Here is a 26742-nt window from a genome sequence, read left to right on the forward strand (position 1 = left end):
TTTTTTTTTTCATGGGTAGATAACGCCAGTCTCCGTGTTTTCTATGTCTCCCTGCTGATTTGTCTCATTTGAGTCAGGTGTCTCTAAAACCCACCCCAGGCACTAAAAATTTTTCACAGTTCTTGGATTTTTCCTTTTAAAAAAAAGAATTTTTATTTATCAAATGTATCAGGTTTGTATTGTTGTCGCCTTTTGACAACTGTGGAAACAACACAAGGAAGCTGAAGGCGTAATTGCATGTCAGGAGGGAGAAGAGGAAGAAAGATGGCCGCCACTTTTTGTCAACAAAACCCTGTTGGAAACAAATGGAACAATTCATGACAGCATTCGAGTATTGGATATGGACTCATCCCGTCGTGCGGACCCTCGCGCTGACCTTCGCACTCAAACGCTTGCAGGGCGCTGGTGTAGGAAGGGCCCAGCCAAGACGTGAAGCCCCCCAGGACTCTCAGCAGGAGCCGGGTGGAGTCAGTGAACAGCACGTCCGAGTCGGGGTAGCCAGAAGAACTGAACATGCTCAAGCCGTCCGAAGAGTTACCAAACGCGTTCTACAAGAGCAAAGCAGAGCGGGCAAGGATGGATGGACACTAGAAGGAAAGGTGGGTGAGTGGATGAACGATGATGGATGGGCAATAGATTCGGATAGATGGATAGATGACCTGCAGTCGTTCCAAGAACTTCCAAACGCGGCACTTGTCCATCTGACGCACCACCACGCCGTTGCCGGGCACGGCAGCCAGGTGGCAGTGCTGGTAGTCGTCCAGGTCGGCCTCTGTGCCGTCTGGGCAGAGCAGCTTTAAGTCCTCGGCCTCCACGTCCAGGGCCCACGAGTCCTGGTTCTTGCCTGGGTTAGGATCAAAGGCTCAAACACAAATGGTGCAGCAACACACAAACCCTGCTTTAATCTTTATCATCTTAGATACTCACCATCCAAATTGTCATTAACGGTGGTGTGTTTGACAAACGCTACGTCGCCGAGGTTCTCCGCCACGCACCTTGGAAACAAAACAAAGGCATTGCCCGGGATGCAATCCGTCTCACGGCGAGGGAAAGCGTACCTCAGGGCCCCCGCTTCGCCGTAGTGCCTTTCTCGAGGATTGCTAGCGCAAATGTGTCGGTCGTTGTCGTCGCCGATGCAGGCCTCGCACAGGTTCTTTGGGTTGTTGCCTCGGGGGTCGTGTTGGGGGTCTTTGATGCCGGGAACGCAACTGTAGCCGAACAAGTCTCCCACAGCTGGAAGGGGGTTCATTCCAAAAACATGCTATGCCAGGTAACTATGATTTATGTTTCTATGCAAAGTGAGGTTCTCACCGCGAGGGAAGTTGCACTGGTGGCCCGGGCTGATTTGCGAGGTGTTGAGCAGGTAGCCCACCGGTACGGTCCAGCCCACCGTGGTGCGAATGCCCGGGTGGCACGAGCTGCGTTCGTGCATCTCCAGCAGGGACAAGTCGGACGACGAGCGGCGAGCCAACGCCACCACGTAGTAGCTCACGCCGTCTAGCCAGTAGATGGATCAGATAGTCATTGTGGGTCATTCAAGATGTATAATGAGAAAAGGAGAGTTGGCTCCTGATCTCCTCAGATAAGAGAAAGAAAAAGGAATTGATCTCTTAGATGCCTACCTACTCCATTGAGGGACTCCCCGGCAGCCACCTCCAGGCCGTAACACAGGCCGGCGGCGTAAATGTCATCTGCAAACATGGAGGCTGCGTCTGCACTCCCATTCTGACAAAAAAAAACTCGTAAACAAGACTTTTTAAAATATATTTTAAAAAGAAGAAAGTTGAAATTGAACTATTTTTTTCAATTTAATTCCACATAGTTGCTTGGCATCAAGTGGCCACAAGATGGCAGCAAAGCACCGCTCAAGGAATAAAATTGATTTCGCCGTTAGCAAAAACGAGGTTTTCAATTTCATAAAATTGAGAAGGTTTTTTTTTCTTTTTGTTCAGAAGTAAATTGCGTCGATCACAAAGGTTCCACTGTATATAGGTTTGAAGAGAGAAAACTTTTTTTTAATACTCGTGCATTTGAATGGAGACGTACTTGAATTTTTTCCATGCAGTCTCTTGCGTTCAGGCCTCGCACGCATTGCAAAGTGCCTCGGATATTCCGAGCCGTGGCGTTCCCGGCCAGATCGGCGCACTTCTGCTCCTCCGCATCGGATACGACGCACCAGGACACTTTGGAGATGCGCATTTCAATTGATTCATTAACAACAACAAATATATTTTCCTACCTGTTGATTTGGGATTGGCTACACCACCGACAGAAAGCAGGTGCAGCAGAAATATGAAAGCTGACGTTGTCCCAAAAAGCTCCATGTCCACTCTGGTCAGACTGCTCAGGATGAAGAGCATCAGGATTTCACTGCAAGGCTGAGGGAAAGGGGGGGGCAAAGTCACTCAAGCGAGAATCTTAGGGCGCATTATTCTTGTCGTATAATCCTACCTTCATGGCAGGTATAGCGTTTCCCCTTCGCTCCCTTCACGAGGAGCGCGTCAGGTCACCGAGAGTAGACTGGGGAGTCTTTAATTAAAGAGAGAGAGAAAAAAAGTTGCAGACAATGCGGCTCTGTGAAGACGGGAAACAGACGCGTTATACAGAATAATAAAACTGCTCTGTTTCCCCCCCCCATACTTGCAGGCTTAAAAAAACAAAAATAAAAAATTATGAGGCGGAAAAACTACATTGCAGGGCAGAAGTTGCATCAATTTTAATTGCGCGAAATGATACAACATTTTTTTTATTTCATTCAATCAAAACCGAGTTTCCGATTCAAATCTTTGATTACGTCCCGAATGTTTTCTTTTTAATTGTATTTTCTGATTAGAATAGGTTGAAATGAATGGCCTGGTTCCGAGATGAAAGGGCACATTGTTTTAGTGCAACTCTGAAGAGAACATTGCAAGGTGATCCTCAAAGTGCATGCATGAGCGAACATAAAAGTACTTCTGCTCTGTCACGCATAAAAATTGTTTCAATATTCAAAATGGATTACATTCTTGCAAAGAAATCTTGATTTACATCCACACTCCTGATTTACAATATTTATTTATTTATTTATTTATTTATTTATTGAGCTGCGTGCTAGCGTCAACGAATTTCAAGATTTTTTTTTTCAACTTAAAATCACTTTAATGTTTTATCATAAATACTGAGGCCCATAATGCACCTGGGTTGTTGTGACGTCACGGGGGGCTGAAACAAAACAAGTGAGCGGGTGGGCTGGGCTGTGGCCCCGAGAGGAGGCACAAAAAGAAAAACACTTCCAACCCAAAAAATAAGGGCACCGAAGCGTGACATGATGAGGTAGAATCCGTCATCCCTGTGTGCTAGGTGGGTCAAATCGAAATTCCAGTCGGCTTTTGCTCCGTATTGCAGCTAGTTTAGCTCGGCTAAGCTAACTCGAGCGGCGTCGTGCATCTTTCTGCCTTAAGTGGCGCCTTGTAGGCGGCGAGAAAGAAACCTCGTTTGCGTGGCCCTCTGGCTCCCAAAAATAACGTCCTTTTGCCTTAATAGCCGACATTTACGTTTAAATCAGAGTTGAACGACTTGGAAGGAAAAAACAAGGTATCGTTTCGCTTACTTTCACAGTTACGCCTTTAGATGCGAGTTCAATTTGTTGCGTGACCATGCTTGTAACTCAAAAGAACACACCAAAACCTCATCATTGAACTGAAGGGGAATACCATTCATCCATGCCCCACTTGGAAGCTTGGTATGTTTTGCTCCTGCCATGTTTAAATGCAATTAGGAGATGTTGGCAGACATCAGGGGGCGTAAATGCAATTATCCTCTTTGTCAACTTCTTTCTGCCTGATGTATTCACTGGACTGTTTCCTGGCCGCTTCAGTGCACTAAACTATGGCTGCTAGGAGTGTCCATGTCCCCCTACTGCTGCTGATGCTCTCCCTGTGGGCCCCGCAGACATGGTCTGAGAGCTCAGGTATTACTAGTATATTTTTTTTTTGGAACAAGGTCCAGAGTATTTGTGTGTGACATCTGCGTCTCCCCCCTAAACCAGAGGGTCAGCTCCTGTGCCTGTGCGACGGTTCCAAGTGCCTGCAGGAACAGTGCCGCGGCACGCGCTGCTTCTCGTCGGTGCGCGTGGGCAGCGGCGGCGTGGTGTTTGAGCGCGGTTGCCTGGAGGGTCCCAAGAAAACGCGACTTCACTGTTCCACGCCGCCCTCCTCCCACCAAGCCATCCGCTGCTGCTCGCGCCACCTGTGCAACGCTAACACCACCAGGAGTGCCGTCATGGCCATGTTGCCTTCAGGTACTCCGAGAAGTCTTTTTCATCAAAAACCAGGACGCAGAAACAGTCGAAGCCTATCAAATGTCCCTTCGGTTACTCTCGTCGCTATTTTTCCGGCGTAGCTCCCCGGGGCGAGCCGGTCGGCTACGGCGCCGGTACGCTGGCTCTTTTGGCGGTGGGCCCGGTATTGGCGCTGGCGCTGCTGTCGGTGGCGTCGGCGCTGCTCTGCAGGAGGCTCCACCGGGGATACCTTCACAGGCTGCAGGAGTTTGACACCGAGCACGGCGCCGTGGACGGACTCCTCACCTCCAACGCGGGGGACGGCACTTTAGCCGTAAGAACGACCCCGGGCGGCCATTGACCGGGAAGCTGCGGCGGCTCTGACTCAACGGGTCTGTCTTGCCTTTCAAGGATCTGCTGGACCACTCGTGCACGTCGGGAAGCGGGTCGGGCCTTCCTTTCTTGGTTCAGAGGACTGTTGCCAGGCAGATTAGTCTGATGGAGTGTGTAGGTGAGTGTCGGGGAGCTAAAATAGTGATTTAAATGAAAACATTAAAGGAAAAAAAAGACATTTTACAAAGAATTAATTCTGTAAAATGGTATTTGTTGAAAATCAACAAATGCGTTCTAGGCAAGGGCCGTTACGGCGAGGTGTGGCGAGGTCAGTGGCAAGGCGAGAACGTGGCTGTCAAGATTTTCTCCTCCAGGGACGAAAGGTCCTGGTTCCGAGAGACCGAGATTTACAACACTGTGCTCCTGAGACACGAAAACATCCTGGGTAGGTATCAAGTCCTTACCAATGAGTCAGGATGTGGTTTTAAGTCTTTTTTTTTTTCACCGCTGAAGGCTTCATAGCGTCCGACATGACGTCGCGCAACTCCAGCACGCAGCTGTGGCTGATCACGCACTACCACGAGAACGGCTCCCTGTACGACTATCTTCAGCGCGTGGCGGTGGAGACGCGCGAAGGCCTGGCCATGGCGGCGTCGGTGGCCAGCGGCCTGGTGCACCTGCACACCGAGATCTTTGGCGCCGAGGGCAAGCCGGCCATCGCTCACCGTGACCTGAAAAGCAAGAACATCCTGGTGACCAAGGAGCTACGCTGCTGCATCGCGGACCTTGGTGAGCCATCTGCGGAGTCCAATAGCGTTCAGATCCCATGTGATTAAATCGGCCCTCCTACGTTACGTTTCAGGTCTGGCGGTGACACACTCGCAGGCCGACAACCTGCTGGACGCTGGCAACAACCCCAAAGTGGGCACCAAGCGCTACATGGCTCCCGAGGTCCTGGACGAGAGCTTACACACAAAGTGCTTTGACGCCTTCAAGCGGGTGGACGTCTGGGCCTTCGGTCTGGTGCTGTGGGAGATTGCCAGACGCTCGTACAGCAACGGTGAAATCATTTCCTTTTTTTCCCCTCCCCTTCAGAGCTTGACGATGAACCTTTAATGGTTCTCCTTCCCCCGCAGGTATCGTAGAAGAATACAAGCCTCCGTTCTACGATCAGGTACCGAGCGACCCGAGTTTCGAAGACATGAGGAAGGTGGTGTGCGTGGAGCAGCAGAGGCCCTTCATTCCCAATCGCTGGTTCTCCGACCCGGTAGGTACTTTGGAGAGAAGGCTTGGCGATATACACTCTGGACTTGAAATATTCTTCTTCTCGGATTAGACGCTGTCGGCTTTGGTGAAACTGATGAAGGAATGCTGGTACCAGAACCCGTCGGCCAGGCTGACAGCGCTTCGCATCAAGAAGACCCTGGATAAGATTCACAGCTGCCTGGACAAGGTAAAAGACTCGTGAGAGACGAGGGAGCCGGAACGGTTTTGGCGACCTCCTGCGGACTTTTACTACCGAGCCACACGGAGGACCGTGGACTTCTCAATAGAACCGATGTCGTCTTTTTCCGATCCGTGGCTTCGATGCGGCGAGAGACAAATCGACAAGCGGTTAGCGAGATACTAAAGGCTACCACAAAGACTACTATGGTATTATTCAAAAAGGCAAGCGTCACTGAAACAACTTTATTATGTCAGTCAAATACACGAGTACATAGGGGGAAATCAAATTAATCTGTGATTTACTGTTTGCAATTGTCTTGGATAAAATTAAAAAACTTGTAGCACTGTTATCTTTGGCAATAAAACACCTAATTCCAAACAGGCTCCGCCCACTGTCACATTTGTTATTATGCAATTTGCAAGGAGGCAATCAAACGCCATTCTCAAGTTTGACCTTTTTTCTTCCTACGTGGCCTGGCTCACTGCAAAGGACTGACTCCAGCTTCAGATAAGAATCAGTGAGTACAATCTACCGATGATATTTCTTTCCTATTATTTCACCGTACTTTGTTTTCTTTCTTAACATACTCAAAAGATGAATGGTAATGAAACTTGCTAACAACATCTCTATTAGTGAAGACAATTTGTCATTTTAGTATTGACACAAAGTTAATGCAGAATTTGTCTTGGCGGGCCATATCTGGCCCACGGGTCATAGTTTGACAACCCTGATTTAAACCTGATACATACTATAAAGAAAAAAAAAAACATGGCGCCCCTAGTGGCGGTTGGTTATACTGCGGGCAGTAGATCTCCGCCACCCTTAATTATTTAACGAATGGATAAAAATAGTGAATTATTTACCCCATATTGGCTACATCATCGGTTACAAAAGGAGACTGACACTGTTCCAAAGCAATTCATTTCACGGCATACGTCAAAATCTGCATTTATTAACTCTGCAAATTTTTTTGCATTGGAACTGGATAGAAACGTGAAATGTTTCGGGGACGCGTGGTAGCATGAAATGAAACTTTTCACCATATTTAGAGCTCCGGGTGACTTCATTCACAATCTGTCATTTGACCCATTTGGTCAAAACGTTAACGAGTAGCAATGCATAATGGTGAAAAGGTTCATTCATGTTTTTCTTTTCTTCTCTTCTTACATATAATGTTGCGAGCGCAGTTCTAACGTTAGTACATAGCAAAGCGTTATTTTCATGCCATCTATTGAGATAAATGATATCTCCAAAAAAATACCGAATGGGTAAAGATGACCTGCTGCTAAATGTGTTGTCACACGTGTGTGTCAAATTCCAGAGGCGTGCGATGCGCGCATTATTTCTCAGGGCTTTTTTTTTTTTTTTTCTTTCAACTTGAGTTTGTCTTTCCAGCAAGTGGTATTCAGATCATGTTGGGCGCCACGCTGTAGAGCGCCACGTCGCCCGTCACCCGCAGCAAGGTGACGTCCTCCAGGCCGCCCACGCGGTGCTCGTACTCCAGCAGGTGGTTGCCGTCCACCGCCACCTTGAACACGTCCTCCTCCACCAGGATCTTCAGCTGCTCGGAGAAACACGTCAGCGGATTTTTCACCAATTCAGAGAAGTTTCACATTGTGCGCTTACCTCAAAGCGTTGGCCTTGAACAAAAGGGAAAATTCCGTCCCTTTCCTCCGGCCCCCAACAGCCTCCGATGCTGGAGTTTCTGACGATGGTCTGCTCGTGGAAGCGAGGGTTGAAGTGAAAGACCACGTCGGAACCCTTCATGAAGTCCAGGTGGAATCTGTAACACAGGTGTAAAATTTAAAGATGGAAACCTCCCTGGCTAAACATGAAGCGGAATGAGAAGACACCTGCTCGCTCCCGGGAGCGGCTCGCCGACGATGGTGATGACGAGACGCGGCATCAGTCCGGCGTGGAGCGGGAGATCGTACGGCACCATCTGCAAGAATAAAATATCAGGTTCGTATTTGAAGCCGACCACAAAGGTGACTGCTCCGTAGCTTCCTCTTGGAACACAAAGAAGGAACTTTGCTGCAACAAGAAAATGTTACAATATGTTCATCCGGGAAAAACAATTCACCAATGTCACTCTGTACAAACCACCAAGTCGTTACCAAAAAAAAGAGCAAAAGTAAATCAGACCTTTTATTTGTAGAGACTTACAAAAAGTGCTACTGCCAGTGATTCAAACATTTTTGTCAATGCAGCAAAAAAAAAAAATCAAATGTAATAAATGAATATATAATAACACCACTGCTCAGTCTTAACTCCCCCCTACACCGTGTTCTACTCAAACCACATGTCGATTCTGGAAGTGATGTCCTTTGTCCCTTTCATTTATATGGCGGATAAAATCTGGGCTGAAAGACAAGAAGACATTTTCAAAAATAACCTTTGTTTCACATAACGGACTTGTTGATGAAGCTTCTTGCCCCCAGCAGAGCCCTCGTCGAGAAATTCCAGCAGCCGCAACCCAGATGATTTGCCCTTACAAACCGCCTCGGTGGAAAACCAAAAGTTTGTCCCCACAGAGGCTTCACTGCACACCAACCACCGCAAGCCAGCAAGCAAACGGACTGGACGCGGTTCTTCGTACTCACCAACATGCCTCCTGGAGCAGCAGGGTTGTTGTAAGGGCCCATGGGGCCGGGACCTGGACCGAAGGGGCCAGTTGCCGGCGGGAAACCTCCGCCTCCGTTGCCCCAAGAGCCCGTGGGAATTGGGGGAAAGCCTCCACCGGGGGGGAACGCAGGGAAACCGCCTGGGCCGGCGGAGGGGGGGAAACCGCCTGGGCCGGCGGAGGGGGGGAAACCGCCTGGGCCGGCGGAAGGGGGGAAAGCGCCCGGACCCCCTGGGCCGTACATGCCGTTACCCCCTGCTGGGTAGTTACCCGGGAGAGGCATGTTGGGATAAGACCCGGGAGGAGCGCCGGGACCGGAGGGAAAAGGTCCAGCTGGGTATGGAACGGGCCCACCGGGTAATTGCCCGGGTGCTCCTTCAGGTGGGTAGTGCCCCGGGAACTGGCCGGGCGCCCCGGGGCTGGCGGGGTACTGCCCCGGAGCCCCTGGCGCCGGAGGGTATTGTCCAGGCATGCCGGGACCCGATGGGAATCCACCCGGCGCCGAAGGGGGCCCCGGGTAGTGGCCCGGTGCCCCGGGGCCGGAGGGGAAGGGGAACTGGCCCGGCGCCCCGGGGCCGGTGCCGCCGGGGAAACCGGAGGGGGCCGAGGGCTGAGTGGGAGCTCCGGGGGCTGACGAGGGCCATCCGGGGTTGGAAGGAGGCGGAGGGTTGTTTGCCGGTGCAGACGGATTGGTGTTGCCTTGTTGTTTGGCCTGGCTTGGGGTACTGTCTCCCAAAGCATCCGTTAGCTACCATGGGAGGGGGAAACAAGCGGCATCATACAAAAAGAACTGTGACACAAACGTGCATTCGGGTGAAACTTACCGAGAAATCCGACATGACCTAAAAGAAAGACAAAAATGAATGAGGTTTTTTTCGGGGCGGGTACAAAGCTGTCAAGCAGGAGGGAGTGTCACACACACGCACAGGCAAATCTGAGTAATGGCACACGAAATATTTCCATTCTGAGCAAATGAGTAACAAAGTCAACTAAAGTGGATGGCCGAGTGGACTGAAACGACTTTAGGCTAAGCAAATTAAGCAGTGTCATCGCCTGCATGCTAAAGGCTATTTACTTAATTGGCCAAACGAGCTAAGTTGCTACACTGTGTTGACAGGGCGAGTGTGCTAAATGTAGCTGCAAAACTGCTAGCGAGCGATGGCTAACTCTGTAGTTTGTCAACTCCACTTGCAGTCAAAGAAGACATTAGAAGGGAATATAACGGTATTGTCAATAAGAACCTGTCCGTGTGGTGGAGTCTTTAGAGGTGAAAGTGGGTCGCTTGTTGTCCAGGAGTTGTAGGCCAGTTAGCCAGCCAATTTCGCCTCCTTTAGCTAACTACAAGCTACCGCAGCTGCTTGCCTGACACAACTCTTCAAACAGGAAGTTCGGGCACGCCCATTTGGTGACGTCACTTACGCCAAACCAAAACAGAATCTTCATTTTATTATGTTTACATGAGGACGACAAAGGTTTTATTCAATGTAAAAATAGAATACATTTTAAAGGATATTGGTTTTACGATTACCAAATCAAGTTGAATTTTAGTCATTGTAATTTATGTGAAATCAGATAATATTCAATCATAATAATCTCCACAGTTTGTCACCAATCCAGCGGCTTTTTACATTGTTCATACTAAAAAATGTAAGAATTTATTTTTCTAGACAGCGATGAGTGACAATGTTGAAGATTGAGGAGGAGGATCTCTTGTTCCGGATTGGCCAGAGTCGTCACAAGCTACTGTGAAGTTTCTAAAAAAACAAAAACATTGAACGCGTCCCTGACATTCCGATCAGCAGCCTTCCGCGTCTTCGAGCTTGGAACTCCGAAAACAACAATGGTGAGTGTGTCGTTTTTTGTCAGGGACAGAGTTGACATCACATTCGCTTGTGTGTTTTCGTTAGCTGTTGTTAACCAACATAAAGTTTTGAGGATACGGTTGCGTGCGGAAAATTACCACCTTTGGCTGGCTATCGTTAGCTTGATAGCCTTAGCACGCTAGTGTCAAGCGCAAAATCTAATTTTCAACCGGCTTCCGGCTATGGGTGTCAAAAAGAAAGCTAACCTGGTCTGACTAGTTTGGATTTTATGTACGTATTAGCATTGTGTTTACCATTTGCTTCCTCATTCGTGGGATTAATATTAAATCCACAAATTAACACGGATCACAAATCGGTACAGTGTTACAGTAACCGAATAGTGCCCCATTTTAAAATGTTTCAAGTTGTTTTAATCTCTGGTGAAAACAGTTGTTTCCTAATTGAGTTGTTTTATTGTGAAGGAGAACACAGCCAGGTTTTGGTGTCTGGGTGGAAACTTGCTGCTGCGGATGCCAATAATGTGTTTGAACAAGCAAGCAGTTTGCCTCCTTCTCTTCTTTTTTATTATTTTTGTCGCCCTTGGGTGTTTTTGACAGCGTGTCTCCACAATAAAAGTTACCGCTCAAGACACGTCAAATTAGCATTATGTAAGTTTGCAGGCTTCCTGTTTATAAAGAAATAACCAGACCCGAAAGTAGCGCTGTTGTCGCAAGTGTCATTTGTGGTTCCTCATTCTTTGTCTTCTTATCAAAGCTGCACTTCCTATTTTGTCACTTGCGCTGAAAGTCGGCCAAATCTCTGAGGATCTTCTCAAAGCTCAGCGAAATCCCGCCTCCGGACCATCTGTTGAGGAAGGTGCAATTATAAAAGGAAGATTTTGAAGGAGCTCATGTCTGTGTACTGTGAAGTTATATAACGTGATGAGGAGGTGACAGCAATGTGCAGAGTATTAAAATCCTATTCAACCAGCAGGGTGTCTTTTTGTTGTTTTTGGCTCTGGATCAGATTGATGGTCTTTTTTTCTTCCATCAGAGTGAGTCACTGACTGTGTGCGATGTGGATGAAAATCTGATCGAGAAGTTGAAGAAGTTCCGTCTGCGCAAGGAGACCAACAACGCGGCCATCGTCAGTGAGTATGGATTTCATATTTAGGTTTTCCTTGAGATTCTGTATTTGTGGACAATCCGTTTCATCAGTCCAAATCCTTGACGGTTTCCTCAAAGTGGGTCACCTTTAAGCCGTAAGCCAGTGCTCTTATTTACACATGCTGGGAAGATTGGTCTACGCTCCCCACTGGGTTGGACCAAATGAAGAACCATGCGTTCACTCCATTTGGAATCCACTCGTGTGATGTTCTAAACAAAGCCACCCGCTGTCACCTCTTTATCACGTCATGTCGTCTTTGCTTAATCCAGTAATCTTGATATTTTTTATTTTTTTCACTCACGTAACTGTTTGATTCCCTCCAGTGAAGATCAATAGAGAGAAGCAGCTGGTGGTCTTGGATGAAGAACACGAGGTACGTTGAATGGTCGACTCTCACCTCGATGGCGTGCCCTTCGCTCATCTGTTTCGTTCCAGGATATTTCTCCCGACGACCTGAGAGAAGAGCTCCCGGAGAGGCAGCCTCGATTCGTAGCGTACAGTTACAAATACCAACACGACGACGGACGCGTCTCCTACCCCCTTTGCTTCATCTTTGTGAGCCCCGTGGGTACGTACGCAAAGTGCTGCACGGCGGGACGTGCGGGTTGCGTGCTCAGCGGAATGTTCTGTGGTCAGGTTGCAATCCGGAGCAGCAGATGATGTACGCGGGAAGTAAAAACAGGCTGGTGCAAACCGCGCAAATGACCAAGGTTTGTGAATGGCCGAGTATCGGTGCTCGGTATCGGTACTTTGCTTTTTTTCAAGAATTTTAAAGTTCTGCACATTCCGAGTCTGCATTTCAAACTTTGCCACTGCAGGTGTTTGAAATCCGAAACACCGAGGACCTGACTGAGGAATGGCTCCGCGAGAAACTTCGCTTCTTCCGCTAAGGAACCTGGGCAGGTTCACCTGCGCTGTTCTCTTTTCCAACCACCTCCTGATTCGAATCCTGTTTACGACTTACTGTCTCGTTCTAGACTTCTCACTGGTTAAAATGTTGGGCGAGGCTTGAGGCGGGGACTGTTATTGCGGAGTATACATGCGCTAACCATCTGGGTCTTGTCCCGTCCTCCCGTTTTGTGCTTTCTGTGCGTCGGTGTCGAATGAAGGCTCCCGTAGTGGACCAAAACTCATCCTCACTTCCCAAGTGTTTTGGGAGCGTTTCCACCGGTTCCAAAAGTATTAGTTTCACTCCTTTTGTCTTACCTTTGCAAGTACTGTTATTCTTTTTTTATTGTTATTATTATTTTTTTTGCAGTTTCTGTTTGGGAGATCAAACATCCTGCCTCAACATGTGAAATTCAGATAGTGATGAGATAGTTTTAGAATGCAATCAAGATGGCTGACAGGTTGTTGTTTACCATACCATCCACAGTCTTATAATCCAAGCAGGAAAGGAATCTGGAATGAAAAGTGACGTTTACAATTGCGAAGAATTAAAAATCTTATTTGTGCTTCTTCGATCGGATTTGAACAAATGAGCCGTTTTAGCTTATTAGCTAATAGCTGCAGCATATTTTGTGGTATGGCCAATTTTTTAGGCGGAATGCAGGGTTACATGTACACGTGTTGGCTCCTATGACATCATCTGGTGCTCTCATCTCAAAACATTCCAAACTGGACAATTGACACACTTTACAAAAATCCTGAAGGCTGATTTCCTTATTCCGATTGATTTTTTATTTTATTTTTTTGCTGGTCGAGGTTGGTGAATTTTGTGGAGATAATGAATGCTACATGTTCTTCGAACGACACCAATCTGGAATGTTTCATGAGGGAAATTATTTTTGAAAAATATTTTTGCTGGATTACAAGTCTTTGAATGTGCTGAATTCCTGTTTCAGGCTCCACTTCCCTTAACGTCATCTTGGATTTGTACGGATGGCAAAAACTAGTTGATTTGAAAACACCATTATGCCAACTTTGTATGAATTTTTTTTATTTTTTTAATCAGTGAATTCTTTCACCCACGGTTTTTCCGTGCATTGGATGTGCCAGTGGCGTTAAACTTTGTGCCAGTCACCTTTTGTTTTTCACGTTCATATATTTGTTATTGTATCGGATCATTGGTAGATCTTTTCAAATCACATTTGCTTTCATTAATAGTTTGAAAGTGAACCTGTGAGTAATAATGCTTTGATAGGCATGATAAAAAAGTTATCTTCTTGGTCAAATGACAGCTTTTCAAAACAATGTGTCACCTGTAACATTTAAATACAAGACTCAAAAGTCAACCACAGGTTAACTGCTTTGATTCAATTGTGATTTTTTTTTTCAATTTGATGCAGCTGTATTCTATTTGATATATTTACTTACACTCCTTTTTAAAAAAAAAAAAAAAAGCCTGAGTAAGCATTGGTGATTCGGTGATTGCTTCCCTCCTTGTCGTTGTAATAATAATAATGTAGTGCCGTAGTAGTCGTCCTGCTGTTTTTTTCCTTTCTGAATGAAAAAAATGAAATGACATTTTATCAAACAGTGAAACAGTTCTGTATTTGTATTTTCCTTACTGTACTTTATTATAAGAATGCATCTATAGTCTCCTGTTGTCCAAATAAAAATGTTGCTAATGTCAAGCTTGTTTTCCCTGGAGTCACTTTATTGTACTAAATGTTGTTAATATATCTTAAACGTATTTTAAGATGATTACCACTTCCTATTCACTGTTGTAAACAAAAATCTTAGGAAAACAACAAAATCCACCTGCAAAATCTGAATGGGTTCCCAGGATGTTGTGCCTGCAGTGAGTTTAAATGTCCACGAGACGGCGGTAAGTAAACCGGAGGGGACGTGACAAAGCTCTATAAACGACTGGAGAAGAAGAAAGACAACCAGGATCCGAACAGTTGGAACAGTCTGGGGCTGGGCTAGCTCCGTTCCGTTCCGTTGCGAGGGCTTCCTGCAACCCGCATCATCCACTGACCAGGATTAGACGAGACGAATCGGAGCGGAGGGACACAATGGCGTTCACGTTCGCGGCCTTTTGCTACATGCTCGCGTTATTGCTCACGGCGGCGCTCATCTTCTTCGCCATCTGGCACGTAAGTGTAAATGACACACTTATTGTTTTTGGCGTTGATTTGTGTTAAGCAGAAAAAGGAACCCCAGGCCATGTTGGACGGCCCACTTGTACTGATTACGCTTCTGACGTAACTCAACATTATTAACATGTGTGGAATTATTGTTACGTCCGCACTGACGTGATTCTTCGAGAATGCGGTTGACGGCTCAAATCAACGCGATATGTCGCTTCATTCTTGGTGTGATTAAAAACACGTTTACGTTATTTAACTTTAGAATAAGACAAGTTTGTTGGCTTTGGGCTTATATAAAATCAATGTTGTCGCTGTCGAATGTGAAACTAGTTATTTAACGTCTTTTCCAGAGCTAATAAGATAGCGGGTGTAATGCTAGCGCCGGACGAGAGTCGCGTGGTTGTGGTAATCTCGCGAGAAGACATGATACAGTCAATGGGATTTTTTTTAAAATTTTACAACTAATTACAACTACTATGCCACATTTTATTTCTAAAAATATCTGCCTCTCTTCACATTTTCAAATGCTCATCCCTGTGAAATCAAAATCTTCCCATCACTGCTGAGCTATTTCTAGAACAGAACATATTTTTATCCACTGAGAACATTTTATGGCAACTTGTGGTCAATTTTCTTCCTGCAGATAATTGCGTTCGACGAGCTCAAGACGGACTACAAGAATCCCATCGACCAGTGTAACACTTTAAATCCCGTAAGTGATCTTCCCACCTCCATCCCGCCGCCCTTTCGCTTCTTACGAGCGCATGCCGCAACGCTCGGATTGGATTGACCGAAACTTTTTCAATCATTTTTCTGCACTGTCTTGCTAAATGAATAACCTGGCTTAGCCATGCCTTCTTCCCTCTGTCCAAACTCTAACGCTATATATTTTTTGTCCTTTCTCCCCTTTCCTAATCCGCTTTGTTTTTACACATTGCCCCCCTTAACCCACCCCCCCAAAAAAAAGACAATCGAAAAGGTCAAAAAGATTAAACGAGTCAAACTTGCCTTGAAGGTTTGTACCAGTTTTGAAAACTGCCCGTTCATTGTGCACGAAGCATTAGCGTTTGCAAATGTCTTTTCAGTTAGCTAACCTCAACGTGAGGGTTCCTTTCGACTTTGGATAATACCTCGAGTCTACTTTTTGCTTTGCAGTGTTTTTGTCTGGGAAATAAACATGTGTTGACACACTGTAAGAGCGGCGTTAATGTAAGTGATGCAAAGCCAAGCTGTTAACTGAAAAGACTTGCAAAGGCTCTGAACCTGCATGATGTTCTGATTCTGACTATTTCTACGATGACCTCCCCTTTTGTTTTTGCACACCAATACAGTGACTGAAAGTTGAGGTCAGGTGATCAGATCAGTCAGTCTGCCCTCCAAACTTTGACACCAAGCACCACCAAATAGGCATATTTGAGTACCAATAGAATATAAAACAAGTGTACCTAATAATGCTGACTAATTTTATTTTTTTTATATGTAGATGCATTATTGATTGGCAAAGTTTTTGAGCAAAAATGTCCTTTTTTGAGGGGGGTTGAGGTGGTTCTTGGATTGCATTTAGCAGCACAGTGCAGGGTTTTCAACACATGTGAAAGCCCACCATCCCATTCTAAGCCCCCCCCCCCCCCCCTCCACTTTTGCACCATGCACGCACCTCAAATTTGATTCTCAGCATTTACTGTGAATTATCTCCAAGCATGACGCTTTTGTGTCATTGTGGTTTGAATGACGTGCTCCAATGGCGGCTTGGCGTATGACTTTTTGTTGTTGTGCTTTGTCTCCTCGGGGCTTTCCAGCTGGTGCTCCCGGAGTATCTCATCCACTTCTTCTTCTGCGTCATGTTCTTCTGCGCCACCGAGTGGCTCACGCTCGTCCTCAACCTGCCGCTGCTGGCCTACCACGTCTGGAGGTGCGTGTGCGCCAGCAAGACAATTTGACTTGCACCTGTGCTCAAGCGTTGAGGTTTTTTTTTTTTTTTGCAGGTACATGAGCAGACCCGTGATGAGCTGTCCGGGACTGTACGACCCGACGACCATCATGAACGCCGACATCCTGGCTTTCTGTCAGAAGGAAGGCTGGTGCAAGCTGGCCTTCTACCTCCTCTCCTTCTTCTACTATCTCTACGGGTACGCTTCGAGTTATTGAAAGAGAGTTGTTGCCACCAGACTTCTTGCAAATGATGTTGTCCTCGTGTCTCGTCCAGCATGATCTACGTTTTGGTGAGCTCGTAAGACGGGAATGCACGGACGAAGACTGCGAAATGGGTCGGGACGCTCTTGGATCTCGGAGCTGTGTGAACACACATGCACGCACATACCACTGGCACACATTCAAGGGAGCGGCCAGAGATGACCACAATCAGCAACACCGGACGCCAACCTTGACTCTCTCGGGGCCAACATTCTAGGGACAAACCCGAAAAGGACAATTTTGTTCTTTTTCCATCCCCTTTCTCCCCCTTTTTAGGTTTCGTGGCGGCCCGATGGTAGCTTGTCGACACAACCTGAGAGTGCTTACAAATTAGTTAGATATTTTTCCCCATCTGTGTTTTGACAACTAGATTTTAAAATTGGGCGTGGTAATCGCCATGGCAACCGGACACTTGTCGTGTTGAAAGTGTGCATTTGCCCAATTTGAAAGGTAGACTTAACAGTTGGCGCTAGCTTGAAACCTCCTCGACCAACTGCGAATGAGCTCTACTCTTTGTGGTTTGTTGTACTTATTTCCCCCCTCTTCCGAGTTTATTTTGGTGTCAATTTTCTTTTGGATGTCTCCGGCACTCCTCGCTACGAGCCAGTCTTGATGCTTTAGATGCTAGCGGCAGCATCAGACAGGTTTTTATTGTCATGTGTTCATTGTGTCCAGAAACAGGGTGGAATCTATCATGTCGCATCACCTAAATGTCACTTTTAAGATCAATTCAGTTTATATAATGAAAATAAAACCATCCCACTCTGTTTTAGTTTCTCGTTTCCCTTTATACTTCTCAGAATTCGGAAGTGTTTAGAAATTCTTCCCTTAATACATTCTTTTTGTGTTGAAGTGCACCAAATGACGTCACCTAGGAGGAAATCGATCATCGAGAAACTGAGCGCTCCGTGTGAACTTCTTGGCTTTCCCGGTAGGCGGCGTAGTTTTCCCGGAATTCGTGGAGGAAGTTGTATTGCTGGCAAAGAAGAAGGGGAAGATAAAACCCTAAAAGATGTGACCGCAACAAATTCCTGAAACGGGAGAGCTGAATTACCTTGAGGGTCTGTATGGCTCCGCGTCCTCGATGAGCCCGTAAGATGTCGATGGCTTCGTCGGGCGTCATGGTTACGGAGAGCTGGATGAGCAGGCAGGTGGCGACTGGAAAAGAAATGAGTGACAGCAATCGCGCAAAATAAAGGGCTCCAAATGAAAGAAAGAAAGAAAGAAAGAAATTTGTACTTAATGCAGAGCGTCCCAGGCCTCCATAGCAGCTGCAAAAATAAAATAAAATTGTAACCTCCTTTTCTACAACTACTTGGGCGATTGTGATTCCTCACTGGATGAGGGTCCTGCGGTTGGCCTCCAGGCTGCGCTGCAGCTCTTCCAGGATGTGTCCACACTGCTCCAGCTGGGGCGCCTCCCCATCAGGGAAGGGCATGTGGTGCACGCTCAGACCCTTCTGTTGGTAGACCTCCAGAAGCGTGGGCACGCGGTACTTGGACAGCTCGCCTCGGGTGCAAAGCACAAACACGTCCTGCACGCCTTGGTTGTGAAGCTCCTCTGCACTCAAAACACACCGACAGCGGTTTGTATTGGAGAGTCTTCAAGAAGGAAATCTCCTTTTCTAGGTATAGTATGACAGCAGTGTGCCCTCACCGACGTCTTTGTGCACACTCCTGCGTATATCCTTGTATCTGCAACCTGAAGACACACACGCGTATCATTTGGTTGCACCAACATAAAGGAACAAGTTGACACTTTCTACCTGGAAGGGAACATATGCCCAAAAACTGATTGGAGCCTACTTCAGACAAAGGGACCCTGAAACGCAAAAGAACATTTGAGACTATCATCAGATATGGGAAAACAAAGAATTAGACACTTGTGAAGAAGCAGAAGAAGGTGAAGTGCAAAGAAGAACAAGATAAGGTTTGAAGGCTGACCAGGAAATGTCCAAAGGAGCCGCTCCTTCCTCGCAGACATCGTCTTCTTCAGACGAAGAGTCAAACTGATCGCTTCTCATATCTTTGTTGAAATAAATCACCAAGAGGATTTTCAGGACACAATCTCAGGAGCTTCGTTGGAGAATTTTGCAGAAAAGACACTATTGATCGAAGCAAATACAAAAAAAGACATACGCCACGGTTATATTGTGTCATATATTGAGAACATATTCCGAAAATATAAGTAATTGTATCTTAATTTTCCTCACCGTCCACCCACGCACTCAAAATATTTTGACAGCAACGTCGCCGTCAGCTGTTTCCGGGAATTTGAAAAAAAATGCATGAACGCAGTAGCCAATCAGAACAAGGATCGCCAATTTAGCCCTGCCCATTTTTACGAAACACAAGGTTTGCTTGATTTTATCACCACGTTAACTAGACGGGTGGGATACAGGGGTGTGGATTAATGGCGGGCGGGGAATAAACGATATGATCCTAACATTGACAATCAAAGTTTTAAAGTATTGTTTGGAACACTGTTTCCTTGACCAATTTATTAAAATTTTCATGCGGGGGGCTTTATTTTGTAGTTGACAGTAATATCATAAACTTACAAAACAGACGCTCACTTTCACTTTGAGGAATGTTATTGAGAATATCCCGTGTGCGTGCGTGATCCCGCGCTGTGCGTGCATGCGTGCGTATATCCGCGTGCGTGCGTGCGCGCCCGCGTGAGATTTGCACAGTCATGGCGCTGGAATTTCTCCCCGCCTTATTTTGACAACTACTCCCGTGTTGAAACTTTTCTTCCTCTTCAATGGAAGACGCCTCTACTCCCACGGGACACTTTTAAATCTTTTCTCTTGGTCTGTGTTGTAAACACACTCGGGAAATCCCTGAGAAGACATTTACGTCCTCTTCAATACGAGACTTTTGGGACTTTTTCGTCGTCGGTAGTGGCGAGCAGATGTTCGAAGGGAGGTTGATTGAGGTCAGTGAACTATTTTTGACACATTTTCAAAAGTACTTTATATAGTTAATATATGTTCGAGTGACACCACGACTATAGTTGCCTTTTTGTGTATGCTCTACAAATGTATGGTTGATCTGTGACGTCACACTGCTGCTGACACCAATAATGTACTTTAGTGTGCGCGCGCGCGTGCGTGTGTGTGTGTGTGTGTGTGTGTGTGTGTGTGTGTGTGTGTCTCGATATTGATGATTATTATGAAGTGTCAAAAAACACATTATACACATTTCACTCTGGAAGAATAGTTCACAAAAAGGGCCTACAAGCATCATGATTAATGATTGTTTAACAAGCTCTAAAATTAACTATAGGTAACACCCTGAAATACATTTTTACTACACCTAAAAAAATCTGTGTAAATCAGTGTCTTCGATGATCTAATATATGTTAAAAAAAACAGCAACAACAACAAAAAGCGGTGCCATACTTTATGACAGAAGTGTTGACCTGCCAATGTACAGTAAGTGTTTTTAAATTGGGTTTGTTCGAATGTACTGCAAAGACGTTTGAACGTATTGGTAAAACATAGGTGAAATGATAAAAATGGCATAATGCAATGGAGTATTGTGCACTGCAGCTGTTTCACAGGTGGACAGGGCAAAGCTCACCAACAGTGATAATAAAGTAAATGCTGTTTCATAAAAAGAAAAAAATATTGAAGGTTGTTTTCTGCATCATTGTTAGCAAAAGAAATTCAACTCTGATAAATGTATTCTTGGGTTTCCGCCTTGTACAAAACAATCTTGATGTTATTTCCAACTTGCCTTTTATCACAGTGCAACAATGACATGGCAGAAACGATTGTTACGTAATATCGCAACAGACCTATGCTCATCATGTCATTCTTTCTTTCTTTTTTTTAACCTTGTGGACAAAGTTCAAGCAAATCATTTGTGTGCACGTTGCGGAAAGAGGTCTGTCAATTATTAACCCTCTTATCAAACAGATGTACAGCCTTCATATTAACTGGAAAGATGATTGACTGATAGCCCAACTCTACTTCGGAGTGTAATCAGGTCAATCTCATTGTGAAACTGAAATTGTAACGTTACGGATAAAGAAACGCCTTGCACATTACTACGTGTTGTTCATTAACACTGGCTAGAAAGTCTACTCACCTCTTTTCAAATGGCAGATTTTGAAATATTACAAAAACAGATCAAGATCAATGATTGCAAACGCTTTTTCACCATGATGTAACTTGTAAGCTATCCAACTATATTGAAAAAAATATAGAAATGTCATTTATTTCGTGGCTGGACAAGGCAGTGATTACTATGGCTGACTTAACTACTGCGGTTTTACTACTGAATTCCTGTACACTATTTTCCCTCCGTGTCAGCATGGAGAAGTCGGTCAACAAGCCCCAATCCGAGGTCATATGATGGCGTGTTATAGAGGCCGAGGGAATTGCAGGCTGAACACATTTGATTGTGCAACGCATGCCTTTGCAGAAGCTGGCGGTTCCAATCACGAGTTTGAAGAATTAAACACGTGGATTTTTTTCCCACTACTTATGTGATGGTAAAGGCACGTGATTGACAGCTAGAGAGGTGGACTAAGTGACACATTGGGAAGGCAGCGCAAATAATTCATTTTTTTAACAAATATTTGTTGGGCCCAAAAATACCTGACTCACAGAAGTTTGTTTATTTTTTTATTTTGCAGTCACATAAGTAGTAATAACAGGATCACGTCGCATGAACGCTGTCTCGTTGATTCTCAATTTCAGGATCGCCGCGGCAAAAAGAAGATTCCAAATCGGGAAAGCGTCTGATGAGTGGCCACTGATCAACTACCCATGCGTCTGATTGGATCCGATGGTGGACGACCTGTAGATTGACCGGCGGGTCAGCCATGTTGGAGCGATAAAATGGATCCGCAGATGGCATCAATGGATTTCAACTCCGCCGTTGATGGGAGGCAACTTTTGGACATGAGTGAATTCAAGACACAAAGACATATGGGCTAAATTCACTCAACCGCAATCCCGCCATGCATTGCTCGTTGAGGAAGAAGCCGCCGACGCGGGGCTCCGACTTCTCCGCCATCGCCGTGCCCTCGATGCACGGCTCGGGCTATCTGGACTACACGGTGGAGAGTCACGCCTCCAAGTCACTGAAGATCATGGACGAGTTCAGGAGGCAGGAGATGCTGTGCGACTTGGTGCTGCGCGTCACCAACAAGGACAAAACCATCGACTTTAAGGTCAGGACCAAGGCAAGCAAAAATGGGACATTTAAAAAAAAAAAAACACCACAACATTTCTTTCTGATTTTCTCGCATCAGGTGCACAAGCTGGTGCTGGCCTCCTGCAGCCCGTACTTCCGGGCCATGTTCACCAGCAGCTTCAAAGAGTGCCAAGCCTCCGAGGTCACCCTGCGCGATGTCTGCCCCCAAGTGCTGGGGAGGCTCATTGACTTTGCATACACGTCGCATATCATCGTGGGCGAGAAGTGCGTACTGCACGTACTCTTGGCCGCCATGAGGTAAGTCCTTCAAAAGCGGAAGCGGCCGCTACCTCGGCGCCGGTTTCGACCCTTGGTTTGTCCTGTCAGGTTCCAGATGGAGGACGTGGCTAAAGCCTGCTGCGACTTTCTCATCAAGCACCTGGAATCGTCCAACGTCATCGGCATCACTCGCTTCGCCGAGGAGCTGGGATGCGCCGACCTGTACCAGCGCGGCCGCGAGTACATCAACACGCACTTCAGTGAGGTGACACAAAATGACACGACATCCCCATACCGTCTTTTAATTGATTCCGGGATTCATTCTCTCTATGGAAGCGGTCACACCCACGCCTTTCTCATTCTCTTCATAGTTGCACAGGTGAGGCTGGATGACGTCAGAAAAATATTTGAAGCGCGAAAACGCTCACCTCAAGGCGAAAGTTTTCGACTTATAAGCAAGCGGGCGCTAAATATGAATGACGTTTCACTTTATAATGATAATAATAATAATATATAGATAACTTTACAACATAAACTGCCGATTTAGGGGGCTGTCCGATCAATCGTCGGGATCTGGCAATGCGCATTGTCATCTTGAGTCGCAAGTCATCCTAGAATGAATTGATGAAATCAATTCTTCACCTGGCCCTTTGTTTATTTCTCAATTGTTCTTCCTTTTTGGGCTCCAGGTGACGAAAGAAGACGAATTCTTCAATCTGTCTCACTGCCAGCTGCTGGAGCTCATAAGTCAGGACAGCATCAAGGTGCTCTGTGAGTCCGAGGTACGGGTTGACCCCGAGGTTTCTCCCAATTTGGGATGTGTACAAATAAAAATAAAAAAAATACACGACGACGCTATTACGTAACGTCACGTAGAATGGATTTCCACGGCAGGTGTACAAAGCGTGTACAGACTGGGTGCGGTGGGACATGGAGAATCGAGCCCCGTATCTCCACGCACTCCTCAACGCCGTCCACATCTACGCCCTTCCGCCAAAGTTCCTCAAAAACCAACTTCTGTCCTGCCCCATTCTCAGCAAGGTACTTCAACTCGAGCCTTTGCTCATTAATATCTCCCGTTAACGCACTTTGCTTTTTTTTTTTTGGTGTATTTCAGGCCAACGCTTGCAAGGACTTCCTGTCGAAAATCTTCCAGGAAATGACGTTGAGGATGGTTCCTCCGGCACCCATACGTGGAACACAACTCATCTATGTGGCCGGCGGGTATTTGTCTAATGTTGTATTTGATCCTCGCTGCTACACAGCAGCGCGCCTCCCAAAAATGCTCTTTTCCAAACTTTCTTCAAGATACCGGCAGCATTCCCTGGCCACCATGGAGGCGTTCGACCCCGTCCGCAAAGTTTGGCTCAAACTGGCCGACATGGCGGCTCCCAGCAGCGGCCTGGGCGCGTGCACCCTCTTCGGCCTGCTCTACACGGTACGGCACGGCACGGCACGGCGCCGCTGGCTCGGACCCAGTTTGCCGAAATCACGGTGTCTTTTGGGCCTTCAGGTGGGCGGCAGGAATCTGTCGCTGGAAAGCATGACTGAGTCCAGCGCCTTGTGCTGCTACAACCCCATGACCAACCAGTGGAGCCAACGCGCGGCGCTCAACACGCCGCGCAATCGGGTGGGGGTGGGCGTGGTAGACGGCTGCATCTACGCCGTGGGGGGCTCGCATGGCGCCACGCTGCACAACACCGTGGAGCGGTGAGTGACAAACACCGCTCGGGGAAATTGTTTCAATCAAAAGGAAAAAATAATCCACCGTTACTTCTACAGGTGGGACCCGGAGACCAATCGTTGGTCCTACGTGTCCTCAATGCCGGTGGCCCGCTTGGGTGCCGGGGTGGCGGCCTACGGAGGAGCGCTCTACGTAGTGGGCGGCCTGGACGGGCAGAGCCGATCCAACGCGGTTGAGAAATACCAACCGGACAGCAACAGCTGGCAGCAGCTGGCGCCCATGAGCGTCTCACGCAGCGGACTCGGTGAGCGAGCGGAAGGAAAAGTGGCGTGTCGAATTGTTCTGTGTTGATGTTTGGAGCGTGTCAAACAAAATGAAACGGCGCCGGTTCTTTGGGCAGGCCTGGTGTGCGTCAACGCTCACCTGTACGCCATTGGAGGCTACGACGGTCGCGACCAGCTGGCCACGGTGGAGCGCTACAACATTTCCCGAAACACGTGGGAGCCCCGGGCGTCCATGCAGTGCTGCCGGAGCACGCACGGCGTGGCCGTGCACCAGGGACGCATCTTTGTGCTTGGTCAGTTCACGCTCAAATCTTACGGCGAGCACCCGGGCGGGCGGGCTAGCTCGCGCTCGTTTCCAACCGTGCCTTTGTCGTCCAGGAGGCTTCAACCAGCACGACTTTGTGTCCAGCGTGGAGTGCTACTGCCCGGAGAAGAACGAGTGGACGTACGTGAGCGACATGTCGCTGGGACGGAGCGGCATGGGCGTGGCCGTCACCATGGAGCCGTGTCCCGCCAGCCTGCCCCCGGAGGAGGACGATGATGATGGCGACGAACACTGACGTTTTTGCGAGTGGACGCTAATGTGGATTCCTGCAGGTGGACCAACAAATTCACAACTACCAAGGTGCTACAACAACTACAGTGGTGTTTTGAGACACAACTTTACTTTGCTTAAATTATCCTCGCCCACTGAAATGTATTGTTATAGCCTAAAAAAAAAAAAAAAGTGTAAGCTCCCCATCAGCTGCATGGTCCGAAGCGCACTTATATCATGGGGCAGCACTTGGGATCTACACTTGTATGATTTAATTCTATGTTTTCATTCCTCACGGTGACTTTCTGTCAAGATGCTTCCATGTTTACTTCCTAGTCACCTGACTTCATTTTTATGATGTGAAAATAAATAAAATTAATGAAAAGGATTTTCACATCGGTACAACTTTGCTCATTACCAAAGCTCACCACTAGATGGTGCAAGAGACCCAACAAAAGAGTCCCTTTTATATGAACGTGTGCATGAGTGTATATATGTATAGATCTGTGTGTGTGTGTGTGTGTGTGTGTGTGTGTGTGTGTGTGTGTGTGTGTGTGTGTGTGTATGTATATATGTATATATATATATATATATATATACACACACACACATATATATGTACGTGTGTATATATATATATATACACACACACACACACATATATATGTACTCACTCCCCATATATATATATATATATATATATATATATATATATATATATATATATATATATAGGGAGTGAGGGTGGTGGTCTTGTGTGTGCGTGCGTGCAATGTCACCTTCACGGCGTGCCTCCGTGGCGGTTGGCATCCTTCACAATGAAACAGATTAGCTTTGCAAGGCTGCGATGTTGATGAGGTCATCATGCGCCAATGTCACACACACACACACACTTGCATGCACAGATAAAGTTAAAGCCCACCCATCCGCCCCCACTACTTTTGGCCACCCTGTCACGCATACTTCCGGGTCCAGTGATTCGAATCTCAAATTTGTGCTCACAAATCCAAGGAAAAATTCCAAACGACGTTTATTTTGATTGTGAGTGGCGTGAAATAGCTTAAAGCTTCTTTTTGGATCAATTGAAAAATGACAAACTGTTGCTTGTTATGAAGTGAGTCGGAATGACTTGACCTTTGCCATACAGTGATTGGAATCTCCAATTTGTGCTCACAAAGGAAAAATTCCAAACGATAGCTCGTATCTCGGAAAATGCATTCGTCGGGTCGCTCGTATTTCGACACGCCACTTGTGTTTTGCATGAACGCACAAAAGTATTTAAAATGTCACGTGTTCATATTAAAGTCAAGGTGCTACTGACAACCTAACTGATTGGATGCCCGTGAGCAAAAAATGATATGGTTATTGTGTTAAAATGTTCAAATCGATTGTTTCGCTTAGCACCCCTAAAACCTTTGACCCTAGAACCGCCCCTGGCTACAACTACGTTTTAGATTCCAGTTTGGTACAACCTTGTTGCAAAAAAAAAAATGTCATGAATCTATTTCGCCCTCAAATTCAACTCACAATGTGAACATGTTTTGTTTTCTCTCTCTTTTTTTTTTAAATGAAAAATGTTCAAAAAGACTGTGAACTTTCAAATGCACTGCGGTTTGCTGAGCATGTTTCCTTGCGAATTGCAAAGCGGTTTGTTGTGACAGCGAGACCGGGACAAGGCCACCGGTCAGACCGACCGACCGACCGACCGGCCGACCGAGCGGCCGGCTGCGTGCGTTGTGCACTGCGGCCGGCCGGCCGGCCGGCAGCACTCTGCGCTTATGCGAGCCTCTGCTCTTCCAGCAAAAGCGCGAGCTGGACTGTTTCAAGCTCCCCTTTCGCCGAATTGATTCTACTATGGGTCCACTGGAAAAGCCGAGGGGTGGACTCCCGTCGAATAATGTTCAACTACACTCCCCCCCCACGGTTACTCCCACTCATTGGGAAAATGTTTCTTA

The 26742-nt window shown here is 46.7% G+C and overlaps 7 protein-coding genes across 10 annotated transcripts; 4 read left to right on the forward strand and 3 right to left on the reverse strand.

Annotated features, from left to right (window-relative positions):
- Window positions 1-160: 160 nt before the first annotated feature.
- Window positions 161-3082, reverse strand: otomp (otolith matrix protein). 2 transcript variants are annotated; one of them, XM_085932567.1, is made up of 11 exons: window positions 3002-3082; window positions 2452-2529; window positions 2240-2378; window positions 2047-2183; window positions 1623-1725; window positions 1312-1497; window positions 1059-1233; window positions 928-995; window positions 660-844; window positions 377-548; window positions 176-314 (listed from the first exon to the last, which is right to left on the reverse strand). In XM_085932567.1, the coding sequence occupies exons 2-11, from the start codon at window positions 2455-2457 to the stop codon at window positions 241-243; spliced, it is 1245 nt and encodes a 414-aa protein (XP_085788693.1). In that variant the 5' UTR covers window positions 2458-2529; window positions 3002-3082; the 3' UTR covers window positions 176-240. The 2 variants fall into 2 exon arrangements, with proteins under 2 accessions (XP_085788692.1, XP_085788693.1); XM_085932566.1 differs by lacking the exon at window positions 3002-3082 and having other exon boundaries at window positions 161-292; window positions 2452-2574.
- A 107-nt stretch (window positions 3083-3189) lies between these two features.
- acvr1l (activin A receptor, type 1 like) lies at window positions 3190-6439 on the forward strand. Its single transcript, XM_085932564.1, has 10 exons — window positions 3190-3339; window positions 3857-3949; window positions 4028-4279; window positions 4381-4592; window positions 4670-4769; window positions 4890-5036; window positions 5105-5380; window positions 5454-5651; window positions 5728-5858; window positions 5928-6439. The coding sequence occupies exons 2-10, from the start codon at window positions 3868-3870 to the stop codon at window positions 6057-6059; spliced, it is 1530 nt and encodes a 509-aa protein (XP_085788690.1). The 5' UTR covers window positions 3190-3339; window positions 3857-3867; the 3' UTR covers window positions 6060-6439.
- lgals3a (lectin, galactoside binding soluble 3a) lies at window positions 6267-10077 on the reverse strand. The gene is made up of 6 exons (XM_085932565.1): window positions 9903-10077; window positions 9486-9503; window positions 8642-9409; window positions 7892-7980; window positions 7665-7821; window positions 6267-7599 (listed from the first exon to the last, which is right to left on the reverse strand). Exons 2-6 carry the CDS (start codon window positions 9498-9500, stop codon window positions 7444-7446), a joined length of 1185 nt encoding a protein of 394 aa, XP_085788691.1. The 5' UTR covers window positions 9501-9503; window positions 9903-10077; the 3' UTR covers window positions 6267-7443.
- Window positions 10078-10342: 265 nt separating this feature from the next.
- Window positions 10343-14206, forward strand: gmfb (glia maturation factor, beta). The gene is made up of 6 exons (XM_085932572.1): window positions 10343-10504; window positions 11517-11613; window positions 11954-12003; window positions 12066-12198; window positions 12267-12340; window positions 12449-14206. The coding sequence occupies exons 1-6, from the start codon at window positions 10502-10504 to the stop codon at window positions 12518-12520; spliced, it is 429 nt and encodes a 142-aa protein (XP_085788698.1). The 5' UTR covers window positions 10343-10501; the 3' UTR covers window positions 12521-14206.
- A 224-nt stretch (window positions 14207-14430) lies between these two features.
- cnih1 (cornichon family member 1) lies at window positions 14431-17625 on the forward strand. Its single transcript, XM_085932571.1, has 5 exons — window positions 14431-14671; window positions 15309-15377; window positions 16465-16577; window positions 16651-16794; window positions 16872-17625. Exons 1-5 carry the CDS (start codon window positions 14591-14593, stop codon window positions 16897-16899), a joined length of 435 nt encoding a protein of 144 aa, XP_085788697.1. The 5' UTR covers window positions 14431-14590; the 3' UTR covers window positions 16900-17625.
- Window positions 16372-19187, reverse strand: cdkn3 (cyclin dependent kinase inhibitor 3). Its single transcript, XM_085932569.1, has 8 exons — window positions 19071-19187; window positions 18802-18962; window positions 18624-18679; window positions 18515-18559; window positions 18196-18418; window positions 18098-18129; window positions 17913-18016; window positions 16372-17834 (listed from the first exon to the last, which is right to left on the reverse strand). The coding sequence occupies exons 2-8, from the start codon at window positions 18879-18881 to the stop codon at window positions 17745-17747; spliced, it is 630 nt and encodes a 209-aa protein (XP_085788695.1). The 5' UTR covers window positions 18882-18962; window positions 19071-19187; the 3' UTR covers window positions 16372-17744.
- A 330-nt stretch (window positions 19188-19517) lies between these two features.
- On the forward strand, window positions 19518-25175 carry keap1a (kelch-like ECH-associated protein 1a). 3 transcript variants are annotated; one of them, XM_085932453.1, is made up of 12 exons: window positions 19518-19795; window positions 21567-22054; window positions 22124-22323; window positions 22393-22549; window positions 22974-23066; window positions 23179-23325; window positions 23402-23508; window positions 23593-23722; window positions 23798-23994; window positions 24067-24272; window positions 24369-24545; window positions 24631-25175. In XM_085932453.1, the coding sequence occupies exons 2-12, from the start codon at window positions 21830-21832 to the stop codon at window positions 24810-24812; spliced, it is 1821 nt and encodes a 606-aa protein (XP_085788579.1). In that variant the 5' UTR covers window positions 19518-19795; window positions 21567-21829; the 3' UTR covers window positions 24813-25175. The 3 variants fall into 3 exon arrangements, with proteins under 3 accessions (XP_085788579.1, XP_085788581.1, XP_085788580.1); XM_085932455.1 differs by having other exon boundaries at window positions 24662-25175; XM_085932454.1 differs by having other exon boundaries at window positions 19519-19795; window positions 21567-22042.
- The last annotated feature ends 1567 nt before the right edge of the window (window positions 25176-26742 follow it).

Source organism: Syngnathus leptorhynchus, chromosome 15 (genome assembly GCF_054491065.1).
Source record: "Syngnathus leptorhynchus isolate UIUO chromosome 15, UIUO_Slep, whole genome shotgun sequence".
NCBI lineage: Eukaryota > Metazoa > Chordata > Actinopteri > Syngnathiformes > Syngnathidae > Syngnathus > Syngnathus leptorhynchus.